The sequence below is a fragment of the Lagopus muta genome, chromosome 6 (assembly GCF_023343835.1).
Source record: "Lagopus muta isolate bLagMut1 chromosome 6, bLagMut1 primary, whole genome shotgun sequence".
Lineage (NCBI taxonomy): Eukaryota > Metazoa > Chordata > Aves > Galliformes > Phasianidae > Lagopus > Lagopus muta.
The window spans coordinates 34,695,314-34,710,143 of NC_064438.1; the positions used below are offsets into that span (position 1 = coordinate 34,695,314).

Here is a 14,830-nt window from a genome sequence, read left to right on the forward strand (position 1 = left end):
GCCACAGTATGTACAGTTGCTGACAATGGGAAAAATATAGGTTTCTATACAGTTCGGATTGTTCTTTTGAATTGGAGCATCTTGTGAGTTTTTTGGGGACTAAGAAAAAAACAAAACAAACTCTTAAGAAAATTCAGGTATACATCCTGCTACTGACAGTGTTGTTGTGCTGACCAGTACAGAAATATTGCATCTGATCTAAAGCTGTTTCCTATAAGATAATGCAATGAAGAACCCGCACATATCTTTTCTGTGTATGGAGAAGTGAGTGACACTTTTCCTCCCAGCACCTCAGGAACAGGAGAACTGTTGTGAGGGACATGTATTATTACCATGTCTGTTTCATGAAGGAAGAAAATGTCCATTTTCTGTTCTGCTGTATTCTTGCTACCTGCTATTGCCACAATTCATTCCCACTTAGGAGCAAACCAATAGCATTTTTGGACTGCTCTGTCATTTTTCCAGAGACTGAATGACTTGAATAATGTTAAGAGTATCAGTTGTTTTTTTCTCCCAAACCTACTGTCCAAATTTGTGAATACTTAACCCTGTGTAGGTGTTTTGCACAGCTGTGAAGAAAAAAGGACATCATATTTTTTTTATTTATAGATTCAAGCCTTCTCAGCACTCCTTTTCTTCTCTTTGCTGTGAACCCAAATTTCCACAGTTGTGCATGAGAGGGCCACAGAATGCTATACTAAAAGCAAACAGTGTTAGCTGGGCCCATCCGTATCCCATTAGTTGTGATATGGTTTGCACATATAGAGCACAGAAAGTGTCTTATTTGACAGGAGTGAGGTTGTTACTTAAATGATGTTCTTGTTTATGCATCTATTTGAATTACATATTTGTGGAGCAGTGAACATATAATATGTCATTGGAGTTCTGACTTAAAAGCTTTACAGCAATTGTAGAATAGTCTTGGAATGACAACTTGATAATGGTCTTTACATTAATTTATCAATGTAACAACTTTTGAAACACCTTTAGGAAAAAAAAACCACAACACTTTGATTTGAAACTAATGCTTATTTTATTAATAGACTGCATAATGATTATGTAGGAACTTAGTTGTAATTTATGTCTATTAAAATGTATGCTGTTGCTTTAGTAGTTTTAGTATGCTGGTATCATCAATGTAGATTTAGTCTGAAAATTGTTTTGAAAGTGGAATGAAATCAATTTTGAGAAAAATATCTAAGATTGAAAATCATTGGAAGAGTATAGGAAAAGGATCTCTAAGGACAACCAACAGGATGCAACACTTAAAGTATATTTGTTTTCAGTTCCCAAGAGCTATGGTCTATTCCTGTGGGTTCTCAGCTATGTTTCTCAAAGGCAAAATATCATTCACACTTCAAGTAGTTGGAAGTAATACAGTTGCTGTCTGTGTTTTGGTGTTTGCCAAAGATTTCAATAAAAATGTAGAAATTTCAGAGCATGAACAGAGGTTGTTATTGGTAAATTTTTCTCTCTGCATCTCCTTTTTCTTTTTATTTCTTTATATTTTCTTTATATTTTTTTATATTTTATTTGAATTTCTTTTTCATTTCTTAATTTTACAGATGTATTGGGTTAATAATTTGGAATCTTATGTATTTTATTAGACAAATTTTGCTAAGGAGGCACCAATCCTTAAATTGCATAAAACTTTTTCTCTGCAGATATATAAAAAGAAAATTGTATCTGTATTTTATTCCCATGAAATTTCAATCATATGAAAATCCTTCAAGAATTGTTCTGAAACTAGAAAGTGTTTTTATTTCCAAGGTGCTCTTTTTAGTCTGTAGGTTAGTTTATGTTTAAATAGTATATACCTTTATGGTGCTGAGGGTTTTTTTTTGTCGTTTGTTTGTTTGTTTGTTTTTTCCCTTAGTAATTCCGTATTTGCAAAGGATATAATGCCCCATTAATTTATCTTTGGGTTGTAAAACTCTATTCACACTTGGCCTTTTTTTGCATGTGCTAGGACAGCATAATATAAACATACTTTGTTTAAATAGTAGGTTTTGAGAGTGGTAGGTCTTTGTGGAAGAGTTGTGCTTAGAAACATATGAGATCAGTAGTTAAATGTCATCTAGATAGAAAAAGGAGCCAGAAGATGCTGACTTTTGAAGATTATTTCCTGAGTATTTCTAGAAAACCAGAAAGGATCAAGGATAGTTATATAGGGTGGACTATTAGATGTGTGGTTCACCCTGCTTGTGACCATTTTGTCCATTTGATTTCTTACCTTTGTGCTTGCATCTCTTGTTTGTTGATAATAAAGAAACTGAGACTTGATTTGGGAAGCCTTAAGTTAACATTTTATTAAAAATTTGTATTATGCAGGCAGGCAATGACAAATAGAAATTTATGTATTGAAACTCAAAAGAGATTAGAGTAGGCAGCAAAAAAATTAGCATGAGTTTAAAATATGAAATACTGACATATCTGCTAAAATAGCCTCTCTGTGATTTCTAAACTAAATTGCCAAAAGGTCTTGTAGAGTTTAGGTGACTATCCTTTTTTTCTGACATCTAAAGCTATGCGTTCAAAACTTGGGTAAATTGCCTAAGTGATGACAAATTCAAGGAGGAATGAGAAATAGAAATTGGGGATCCTAAGGTATTTACAGAATCACAGAATTGTAGGGATTGGAAGGGACCTCTGGAGATCAACTAGTCCAATCCCCTTCTAAAGCAGGTTTCCTACAGCTGGTCACACAGGAAGATGTCCAGGTAGGTCTTGAATATCTCTAGAAAAGGAGACTCCACCATCTCTCTTGGCAACATGTTCCAGTGCTCCGTCACCTTCAAAGTAAAGAAATTTTTTCTTATGTTCATGTGGAACGTCCTGTGTTCCAGTTTGTGCCTATTGCCCCTTGTTCTGTTGCTGGCCCCATGCTTTTGACATCTTCCCTTCAGATATTTATTTAAGGATAGGATAACTGTGCTATTCACATTTAAGAGGTAACAAAGGGGTAAAACATTGATTTCCTAATACTGTAATGATAGAAGTTGTGGACAGAGAAAAGAGGTGAGGTGGTTTCACAAAAGCTATTTCTGGACTACTTGGAATAGTCTGCCCCTTTGAATCTGGCCAGCCAGAAACTCAGTGGCACATGAAAGACTTAGGATATTGTACTACAAGCTCACTGCATTGCAGTCCTCACTTCTGCATCTTTTACAGTCAAAATTTAAAGGTCTCCAGGGATCAGAGTTTTCACTGTTTCCCTTAGGAGATTATTACAAAATCTAATAGATCTGGCTTTCAAGGGAAATTTCCTTTGTATCTATCTTAAATTTTCTCTCTCTTAATTTAATTCCATTAGTCCCATCTACTGTATCCTCTTGTAATGTACTGTGCTAACAAGTCTTTCTGCTTGGCGTTCAGATTAGAATCATAGATTCACTGAATATCACTGATAGTTAGAAGGAAACCATGAGGATCATTGAGTCCAGCTCCTGGCTCCACACAAGTTATGTTCGTATAAAAAAGATAGTGATATCCCTTTCTCTTAATTGTCATTTAGTCAGTCCTCTTTGTTTCTCATAGTCTTCTGCCATTTATATCTTTTAACATATTTTACTTGATCTTCACTAAACTTCCACCAGTTTCTCTGTTTATAAATGTGCTGGGACAAAAAGTAAAGTCAGGACAAGTGAAAGTTGGAGAATATGCATCACTGATTGAAAGCTAAAATCACTAGAGAAGTTTCTATAATTACCCGATACCATCACCTATATTATATATATAATTATCCTATATCTATCACCATTTTGACATACTAGTAGAAAAATATTTTTTCTATTGCTCTGGAGTTACTTTGTATTTATGTAGCTTCAAACTGATTATGTATTGGATAGAGCACAGGTTACTTACCAGCTCACAGCACAAATGTTGTCAGAAGTTTGGTAGTACTAATGAAGTATCTTAACTGTCTGTAGAACAGAAATGTGCCAGAACTGCTTTTTTCAATAGACAGTGACAGGTATCTGCAAAAATGTTACAGAGATGATATATGTGAGTACAGTAGTTCTCCAAAATTAGTCAACTTGTTGTTTCATGTTGGTTCATGACTGTTGCCACAATGTCTAACTCTTATAATTAAAATTGCTAGATTCTCACCCAAAATATTACTTAAATATACAAATCCTTGTTTTAGTACTGTTGTTTTCTCTAAAAGTGTAAATAATTTCTTGGAAAATTTAAATTACAGACAATAAAATGTGAGGAGAGATTAGGATATGTTGGGAGTACACTGGGTTTTTTTTCAGAACAGTTAAATTTCATTTAAAAAAAAAAAAACAAACAAAAACAAAAGGAAGTCTGAGGGTGTTCAGAAACTAGTGTAGATCAGGAGATGCTGCTTTTTTCCCATTATGGTTCTGGAGCATTCATAGAATCACCAAGTTTGGAAAAGACCTCTGAATCATCTAGTCCAACTGTCTAACTACCACCAATGTTTTCTCATTAAACCATGTTCCTTAGTACCACATCTAAACATTTCTTGAACACCTCCAGGGACAGTGACTTCACCACCGCCTGGGCCGCCCATTCCAGTGCCTGACCACTCTTCGGGGGAAGAATTTTTTCCTAACATCCAACCTGAATATTCCCTGGTGCAACTTGAAGTCCTCTAATCCTATTGCTAGTTATATGGGAGAAGAGGCCAACCTCCACCTTGCCACAACCTCCTTCTCAGTAAAGAGCTATAAGATCTCCCTTTATCCTCCTCTTCTCCAGACTAAATAATCCCAGCTCGCCCAGCTGCTCCTCATATGACTAGTTCTCCAGACACCTCACCAGCTTCACTGCCCTTCTCTGGACGCTGCAGAGCCTCAATGTGTCTTTCTTGTAGTGAGGGGCCCAAAAGTGAACACGGTATTTGAGGTGCAGCCTCACCAGAGTTAGATACAGGGAGACAATCACCTTCTTTGCCTTTGCTGACAACACTGCTTCTAATAAAAGCCAGGATGCCATTTGCCTTCTTGGCTGCCTGGTACTGTTATCCAATGAATCAATAGGTTTCCTAAAACTCAATGCTGAGCTTCATTCTGTGAAGGGTGAGGTCCTTTGCCTCTGTGTAGTCACTACAAGACAACACTCCTGGAACTTAATAGTTGTCACTTCTGAAGTCTTTATTTACAGTTTCTAGCTTCAATAAAAAGATGTGATTCTTGTCTGTCTTTTGTGCTGAATAAGAATAGTTGATATTTGTATGTATGTGCATGGTGACTGTAGGAAATAAATGCAGAGAACTTCATAAGGTAATTTTGCTTGTTGCAGCTTGTAAACTGCATTATATATCCTTACTGCTACGGATGACACTAATGTGTTGTTTTAAAAGCAGCTGCCAGGCCATTGCCCGTGCATTTTCCATAATGTATATGTGCTCATGTATGATATTTAGACTACTCCATAGCTTCAAATGTGTCTGGAAAAATGGCTTTGATTAATTGACTTCCCTTTCCTTCTCCTTCCCCCTTCTCAGATGCAAGAGCTCAGTTCATTATCAGGGAAGATCAGAGGAGAGGAACAGAGTACCTAGGTCACACGTTGTTAGAGTTACAATTTTCCAAATACCCTAAGTAAAAAGTAGGGTATTTGGAAAATTGTAACTCTAACAGCGTGTATGTAAAAAGTAGGCAATGGGAAATATCTGGGATGGGAGAGGTCCTCTGTTTGAAGATCCTTCTACGTTACAATTTTTTTATCTGCTTTTGCTTTTAGCTGTGCAGATTTGTATATAGATAGATAGATAGATTTACATATATATAATCTTATTACATTGTCAAATCTATTTGCCTTTCTTATGTGTCACATTTTCAGTTAGGTGAGCATGAAAAACTATGAACACCGATGCACTCACTGAGGACTGTTCTTTTCAGTGTTCTTTGTCCACTTCTTCCTTTTGTTAGGAAATTTCCACTCATGAGAACTTATATATATGTATGCATGTAATTTGAAAGCTAAAACTCACACTTCAGTACATCAGCTGACAACGTCCTTTGCTTCTATTGGTATTTATACCGAAATAAATAGTTCTCTCCTTTTGATGTGTACATACTAAGAGTTTATTTCTAAATTTTATGTATGTTCACAGTATTTGTGGCATGCATAATTTATCCATAAAATCAGAATTTTGTACAAGTAGAATATTGTTAGTCAGAACCTAAAGTTTGGCTCTTTATTCATCATATTTTACTTCTTCAGTTAACATTATTACTGGTTAATAGGTGCACCTGAAAATCAAGCTGTATTGTAGTATCTGGTGCGTTATGTTAAATGAATCTTTTATAGGACAGCAAGTCTCTTTTTTTTTTCTAATGAAAAAGAATACCTCATCTTTTCCAATTTTCCTATCAAACCCATCCACATCATCTTGAGACACTACCACATCCAGCTGCATCAGTACTCAGCTTCAATTATATGAAATTAGACAACCTACTCTCAGGTCCTTTAAGTTCCCTTTTGCTGTTTGAGACACACGCACAGTGCATTTCCTGCGAAGTGCATGATTATAAACTATTCAGTACAAGCCTGTTTTAAGTAAACAGTAAATTAAATATTGTCAGTGCTTGTTCAGACAGGCTCTCATGAAGAAAAAAGAACTTCTAGGTTCAGGTTCATAAAACTCCCTAGATTTAAGAACAGGCCAGTCTGATTTCAGACATAATTTTTCCTTCTTAACTTCTTGACTCACCAATTGTTCAACAGCTGGTTCAAAACATTATTTTCACTATTTTCACTATTTTATTTTTATTTTTTATTTTATTTTCACTATTCCAGTGAAAACTGGAATAGACAAAATGCTGAAGGTAGCAAAATTCTTGTTTATTACTCAATTTGAGTGGAAAATTCCCAAAAATATTCTGTCACTAACTGTCAGGTAGATTGCTGCTTGAAAGACTGCTAAGGGTTTACTTGAGCAATGTTCCTCTTTCAACCATGACAAATACAGTGAAAAAACATCATTTTGTTATAGTTCTGGGTAAATTATTTTCTGTTATGACAATCAAACTGACTACAGGAGTTAAGAAAGAAAAAAATATGGTCACTTTCCTAAGAAATGAGGATTTTGAGTATTTTGTAATATCTTCAGTACTAGAATACTTGGTAATATTTGGAGAAATATAAATAAGCTTTAAGAAATCCAGAAGCTACAAATCTGCACCCGCAAAGTCTACTTTAATCACTGCCACTTAATTCATTCGCAAAAGAAAGCAAAAGTCTTTTCTTCCAAGGAGTCAAATATTATTTTCATTCGTTCTGTAGGCATTTCAAAGAGAACAAGGGTTGCATGTGTGTGTTCAGGGCTGCGTGATTGATGATTAAATAAAGCAAGAGCTTCTTTCTTTATTGTATTTTATTTCTCTTTCTTTCATGCAAGTATGAGTGAGAAACTCTGCCAACTAATTCACAAATAATTCCAACTAAATTATCAGTGGTGTACAAAATGTCATAACACGGAGTAGATCGTGTTTCCAGTTCATCTCTCTATTAACAGCTTTCAATACAATAAAAAGACACAAAATTGAACAACTAATAAAAATATTAGAGCAAAAAGGATGAAAAATACTTGCTTTACAGATTAAGAATGTAGAGATCTAAAGCAATCTGATTTGTTCTTTGAAAATGGATTTGAGAGTAATGCTGAAACAATAGATTTGTATGAGTGCACATAAGGCCAATATGTTCAATGTTGTAATTTTTTTAATAGTTTCATAAATAGTTCTATCACCAACATTTCAAAGAAATCTGAATAAAACAGAGCTCATATGTGATGGCATAAATTTAGTGTATTTTATAGAATGCTGTTACTGCAGATATAGCCTACAGGTTGTGACTTTTCATAAAAGCTAATGAATTTCTAGATTTGTCAACTGTTTCAGCACAGATGCACTTTGCTGATCAAATGGAAACATTTTGAGCCCAGATCCAAAATATCAACAGCTTTTAGTATTGAAGATTAGTTGGCTACTGGGGAAATGGGGATGTGGTTTTTGATAAAAAACAGAAGTAGTTTTGTATATGTGTTTTATGAGAACTGCCTCTTCAGTGTTTGATGCTGAGATTTTTCCCTTTTTTTTCTTTTTTTTTTCTCCCAGAGTTTTAAGTTGAATGTTGATAGCCACTGTGCTTTAAAAGAAGCAGTGGTAGAGGAAGGACGTCAACTTCTTGAGCTTATTGTATCTCACAAATCAGGTAAATCCTTCTGAAATATTGCAAGTCTTTATATCTCCAGACTATTAAAGAATGAAGAAGCATTGCTGTAAATTACTGCATATATTCACTTCCTTATGTATTATTAATATTTGCATTATCAGATTGACCTTCAAGATTTATAAATGTTTCATATACTGCATACAATGCAGTGATACTTATAAAATGAAATACTGCCTGCAAATAGTCTGTTCATTTTATTTTGGTCTTGCTGCTCAGTTGAGTTTCAATTGAAATCACATCAGTGAGAACTTTACACTGACACATTCTTTGATGAAGAAGCAGTGGCAGTAACATTAAGATAGTGAATTAAGATTTCAAATATATGCATATATATTTTTACATACCCTGCATGGGTAATTGCATTGGCAAAACTTTATTTTGTCTCTTAAACTAATTCTTACATGATTTTAATATATTTATGAGGAATAGACTAAAATTAAAAATTCCTTCTTCCTTTGGTTAGGCTTGTCTTTTTCTGCAGAGGCCTTAATTTGAAGGGAGGGAGAGAGAGATGCTGATATCCCTTTCTCTTTCCCCACCAACCCCTATATTTTTAGATGTTTGCATGACTTGTATGATAATAGGGTTTTAATCAGTATATATTGCTATGTAATGCCATCTTCGTTTTGCCTGCTTTTCACCCAGGTAGAGGTTACCCTCTGGTTTGCATTTTTCTGATCATGTTATACATTGTGCCTCTATTGTTTCACAGTTTCAGGCAGATCTCTCTAATGTGAAAGCTGTAGGAAATCACTGACTTAAATGCATAGGCCAAAAAGCTATAGAAGCTATAGCAGAGAAGGGTATTGCATGTCATGCTATACTTAGAAAGTGGTAATATGTAAACTACTTAAAATATGAACAGATGAAGGTAGGAAGAAATGTATTTGGTAGATTATGATATGTTTAAAGATTGGATATTGGGGGGTGGGATTACTGTAGCTTTTCCTATTGCAGTCACATTCTATGTGGGACTTTCCTTTTCTTGAAAACTTTGGCATAAACATGATAAAAATTTAAAATGATGGCTAAAATAACTTTTTGACCCTATAGCATTGTTTGCAGTGTGAACAATAGTAATGCTTGTACTCATTTCTGAGAAAATATGCTAAATATCCTGTTCGGTTTATTTAAGTATCCTGCTACTTCTTTGATTAAGGAATAATATTTAAAGATGCAGTTAAGCTTACAACTTACTTTTTTTTCCCCTTCATTTTGGAGAAGGACTGAAGGACATGCTGCAGATGATTGCAAGTCAATGGAAAGAGCTACAGAGGCAAATCAAACGGCAACACAGCTGGATTCTTAGGGCTCTGGATATCATCAAAGCAGAGATACTGGCTACTGATGTGTCTGCAGAGAATGAGGAGGGGACTGGGAGCCCTAAGGTAAGTGGCTTGAAGTTTGCCTTATTTCCTCTTATTTCCGTCTTCTTTTGAACTAGGCACCACTGAAGTTTTCTTTCCACCCTAAGGCTTTTCATTTCTACTGGGTAAACTTTTTTTTTCTATAAACAAAATGAAATGCCTTACTCTGAAACAATAAAAAATCTTCGAACTTTCAAGTTTTCCTAGAAGACCTTTCTCATTGTGTGCAAAGGGGCACGAGGGGGGAACATAAAACATTTAGTAAACAAAACATAAAGCATCTTTAACATGAATAATCAGAATGGTTTTAAATTGTTTTGTTGCAACTATAAATCACTATAATCAGTGCAATCACTCAGCTCTGACATCCATTAGCCGCTTGGTTACAGCAAATTAACAAAGAAGAGAGAAAGTGATTCATTATCTCATTCCTGTTAATGACTATCAGATGCATTGCTTAATTAGGGGATGGCCATTGTAGTGGGAAGAAGGTCATATGCCTTTTCACAAATCTTTTTCCTCTATGTCTTCCATAATAGTGCAGGTGCTGAATACAACAAGTACTTTAAGAATAAAGTATTGACACCTATAACCATTTTGTGGATATTAATTATCAAAGAGAGTTATAGTACTTACCAGCTGCTGAACTTGAAACTTCTAAGAGCACTTTGAATACAAAGCATACTAATTCAAATTAGCACAAGCAGTGTAAGGACACTGCACAAAACACAAACTTATGGTGTAGGGTCCCTGCCCTTGCATTAATATCAGTAGAAAAAATGGTTGAGAGGTTGCAATGGAAGGTGTTGTTTTTTTCCATTGCATCCCAAGCAATGAATAATACAGCAGGGAGCCTAGTAACTCTAACATTTTGGCACACTGCAGGCAGAAATCAAGCTTTTTGTTTCTAGAAATAAAAAGTGCTTGTGCCAAGTAGATTTGATTCTGATACTAGACAATTCTTTGTACTGGTATTCACAGCTTTCTAGAGATCAGTTTGTGTAATAGTTTTTGGCTAGAATGTCATTGAACGTTATGATATTTTCTTATCATAATACAGGAAAAAACTATAGGCAGGAAATTCTATTTGAACTAATATGCCTAGTCACTTACGTGGTTCAAAATTATCCAGTATCTCATAGGTTTTTAGTTTAGGAATTAGGAGGGGGTGGAACAATTCTTGGTTTTCACAGTTAGGTAAACAACCTAGCCCAAAGTTGTCTTTACCCCCCAGAAATATATCCCTGTGCCTCAGAACAGCTTCACTTTTCCATGGCCAAACACCTAACTGCTCAATCAAAATCATTACATAAAAAGTGTTCTATAATCCAGCTTGATTTTGCGGTGAAAATTATGGAAATCTGAACATAGAATGATTACATTCAAATACTTGATTAAAGAGGGAAAAATGTATAGTTTTTGTTTCAGCATTTTCTTATGTGGGTAGGTAGCAACTCCTTGCCTAACTCTTTTTATCATAGAGATAGGAACCTGAAGCAATACTTTTGTGAATACAGCTATATAAATAAAACTACAAGTGACAGAAATGATCAACTGAAAAGAATTTTTAGGTTATTTCATTAATTAAATCATATTGTATGCTTCTTGTAGGTATGGGTAGCAGTGCTGTCAAATACCATCCACTTATTCATGCTGAAAGATTAACTAAAATTAAAATACAGTTGATATTACAACCGTAGATTTTGGTTTGCATTTATTTCAAAAGCCAAAAGCAGTCTGAGAAGTATAATAGAAAATCTAAAGATTATATCTAGAGGGTATTTTTCTTTTCTGACTTGTTTGAGAAACTACAGAAACAGTGTTGGCATTAGAAATCTGTGAAGAAATAGGAAAAGGAGGAATTTCAAAGACCCTAGGAAGCCTTCCCTTAGGAGTTTTTAAATGTGTTTTTATAGCTCTATGGCATCTTTTCTGCAAGGAATAGAGTTGAAAGGAGAGAGAGATTCTGCACACTAGAAATACATCACCAACATTTGTATTGAAGAATTCAGATTTTGCTTATGAGATTATTTATTTTATTGTATGTATTTTTCCTACCAGCTTGTACTTTCAAGTTCAGTGTAGTGATTGCTGTAGAAGACTTGCAGGTTTTTAAATATTTCTGATAACTAAACTCTTCTAATATACTACATTCTTTGTATTAGTTCTTAGAAATGCAGTAAGATCTCCTCTTACGTATTTACCAAAGCTACTACTTTGTTGTGTTTATAAATAAAAAAAATTACTGCTGTATTCATCTCAAATTGGATTATGTAAATTTTGAGTTTTCTACTCCACTGAGAAATACCTTTAAAAATAAATCTCAGAATTGCCACTATGCATTTCAACAAAATGCTTGATCTAACGTTACTAGCAACGTTTCGTATGATATATATGTCATCCTTTTAGAAGGACACTTATTTAGCAATAAGGGATTTCTTCTGATAGTAATATTCCAAAATACCTGGAAATGAGGTATTGTATACATTTGTATATTGTAAATTTAAATTGTATACATGTGCATATCTGCTTTTTTCCATCTTCTCATGGGGTCTCAGACTTCTTGTTTTATAACTGACATCTTAATAATGTGGCCAGTACCTCTCCATCAAGAAAGGCCTATGGGAACAGTATTGCTCTCAATAAACAGTGGTATTGAAAAATAACTCAGTGTACTTTATTACCTTGAACCAGTGAGTGTTACTGCCCTAATATGATGCTGGCCTATTTAACTCCTCGTTTAGTGGAAAAGTTCATTGCCTACTAAAGAGCTTGTAAATTGCAATTAATGTACATGAAAAGTGTAGACATCTCAACAGCATTTGTCCATAATGAACATCTAACTTTGTTCAAGACTGTATGAAATAGTACTCTTAGTGCCCATTATAAGTTCTATTTTCAGAATGTTTTTGGACAGTTAGCTCATGTCTGTAATTTTTGGGCTGTACAATTTTATTCTGCAATAAAACATTTCAGGGCATAACATCAGAACTTAACAGCTAGTAGGTTGAAAGAAAATAATCTACACTAGAAATATGAATGTAGTCTATACTTCTGGACATATTGCTTTCTAGAATAATTACTGTATTATTGAAAAAAAAATTGTACTTTTCTAGCTTCAGAGGAATAACTATGAAACTGCCTAGTGCTTAGAATATTGAAATTTGACTTAGTTGTCATGAGTAAAAAACACTCCTGGGAAGATTCTTATCTCTATAATGACTATGTCTGTCAGTAGGTTAATGATAGAAGCAGTAAGCATTCGAGGAACATTAGAAGAGATAAAAACTTTATATGAGGTAAACCTAAAATCGTAGAATTAGTAGATAGATCTTCTGCTCAAGTGTTTGAAATGGTTAAACAAACCTCTGTCTAAATGGAAAAAGAAAACCAGCATAATTTCCCCTTCATATGTAATTAAATATCCCATGTTTCCAGCATCATCTCCCACTCAGTTATACGTAATCTTGAAGTTTCCAGCCATTCTGAGCAAAGTCTTCCATATAAAGAAAAGTGATTTGCATAAAAAGAAATGAAAACTCGTTGAAGCTATTTAATATCTAACCACAGTTTATGATTCTGGGAACTGTCCTTGACAGTTTTATAGTGACACTGGTCTCAGACCTAGTGGGTGGAATAAACACTGTAGTCAGGAACAATTACATCTTGCTCGGTATTACAATATGAGACTAAATTGCAAAATGGAGAACAGAGGAAATGCTCAATCTTTCTTCAAAAGGAAAGGTGCTGTAGCCCTCTGATCATCTTTGTGACCCTTCTCTGAACTATTACCAACAGTTCTGCATTATTCTTATGCTGGGGGCTTCAGGCCTGGACACAGTACTGCAGATGATGCCTCACAAAGGTGGAGTACATGAATGAGGACAATCACCTTTCTGTCTCTGCTGGCCACCCCTCTTTTGATGCAGCCCAGGATACAGTTGGATTTCTGGGCTGCAGGCACACACTGCTAGCTCTTGTCCAACTTTTTGTCCACCAGGACTCCCAAGCCTTTTTCGACAGGGCTGCTCTCAGTAAGTTCTTCATTCAGTTAGTCTATATGCATATTTGGGATTTGCCTGACCCAAGTGCAGCACTTTGCATGTGGCCTTGTTGAACTTCATTAGGTTAATCCCTCTGCATAGCATCCCTTCCTTCTATTGTGTAAATTGCACCACTCAGCTTGGTGTCATCAGCAAACTTGCTGACAGTACACTTGATCCCACTGTCTGTATCATGTATAATAAAAATTTTGAAGTGTAGCAGTCCCAAGATGGGCCCCTGGGGGACACCACCTCAGAGAAGTTGTGGATGCTCTATCCATGAGGGAATTTAATTCCAGGTTGGATGGGGCCCTGGACAGCCTGATCTAGTAATTGGCAACACTACCCAGAGCAGAAGGATTGGAATTAGATGACCTTTAAGTCTGTTCCAATCTAAGGCATTCTAAGATGGTAATAGTCCTTTATTACTAGAGAATTGTAACTTGTTCTTTGTTATAAAAAGAATATACAAGTGAAGTGTTTCGGAATCTCTGTGATTACTGCAGAGAAATACTGTATTTGTCATTACATTTTTTTCTTTTTCTCAGTGTTCTAAATCAGTTCTAAATTTCTAAATCAGTAGACTTCAGCATGTTGTGGTAGGTTCCTCTGAAAGTAATGCCTACTATTATTTCCATGGAAATACATACCACAACAAAGAGAAAAATAACACTGTTTGATAGAGCAAATACTCAGCTACAAAACATTGTTTTTCAACATAGCCACCACCATTAGCTGTTCATTTTAACCAGACGTGAACAAGAGCCCACATGCCACTCATAAAAATTTCCATCAACAGAGGTGACCTACTGTTTGACAGCTAATATGATGGTGTAGTTAGGAAAATACCTCCTCAGTCCATTCTTCGTTGGTCTGGACAGATGGAATTTAGAAGATCCCAAATCCAATGGGTGTGGTAGGACAGTCCAGCCATACTTCACAATGTCCACCACAGTCTTCAAACTGGTATTGGGCCCGGTATTATCATTTTGCAAGAAAAACTTGTCTTCTTCTCCTGCCTGAATCTGGAAGTTCAATCTTTCAGCTTAGTCAGTATAGATAGCAAAGTAGTGCTCAGAGGTGATGGTTTGTCTGGAAAATCCAGAATGAAAGCCCCTTTCCTATCCCAAAAGGCAGTATACATCACTTTACCTACTGACAGCTGCATCTTGAATTTTTTTTTGGTGTGGAATTCATTTGTCACTACTC

General features: G+C 35.2%; 1 protein-coding gene across 3 annotated transcripts in view; it reads left to right on the forward strand.

The window, feature by feature from the left end:
• The window catches only part of AKAP6 (A-kinase anchoring protein 6), a 276,451-nt gene that overhangs the window by 120,852 nt on the left and 140,769 nt on the right, over positions 1-14,830 (forward strand). For all 3 annotated transcript variants that reach the window (XM_048949915.1, XM_048949916.1, XM_048949917.1), the window contains 2 exons: positions 8,094-8,190; positions 9,433-9,599. In XM_048949915.1, the coding sequence (XP_048805872.1) occupies positions 8,094-8,190; positions 9,433-9,599 (264 nt within the window). The remainder of the gene's footprint in view (positions 1-8,093; positions 8,191-9,432; positions 9,600-14,830) is intronic.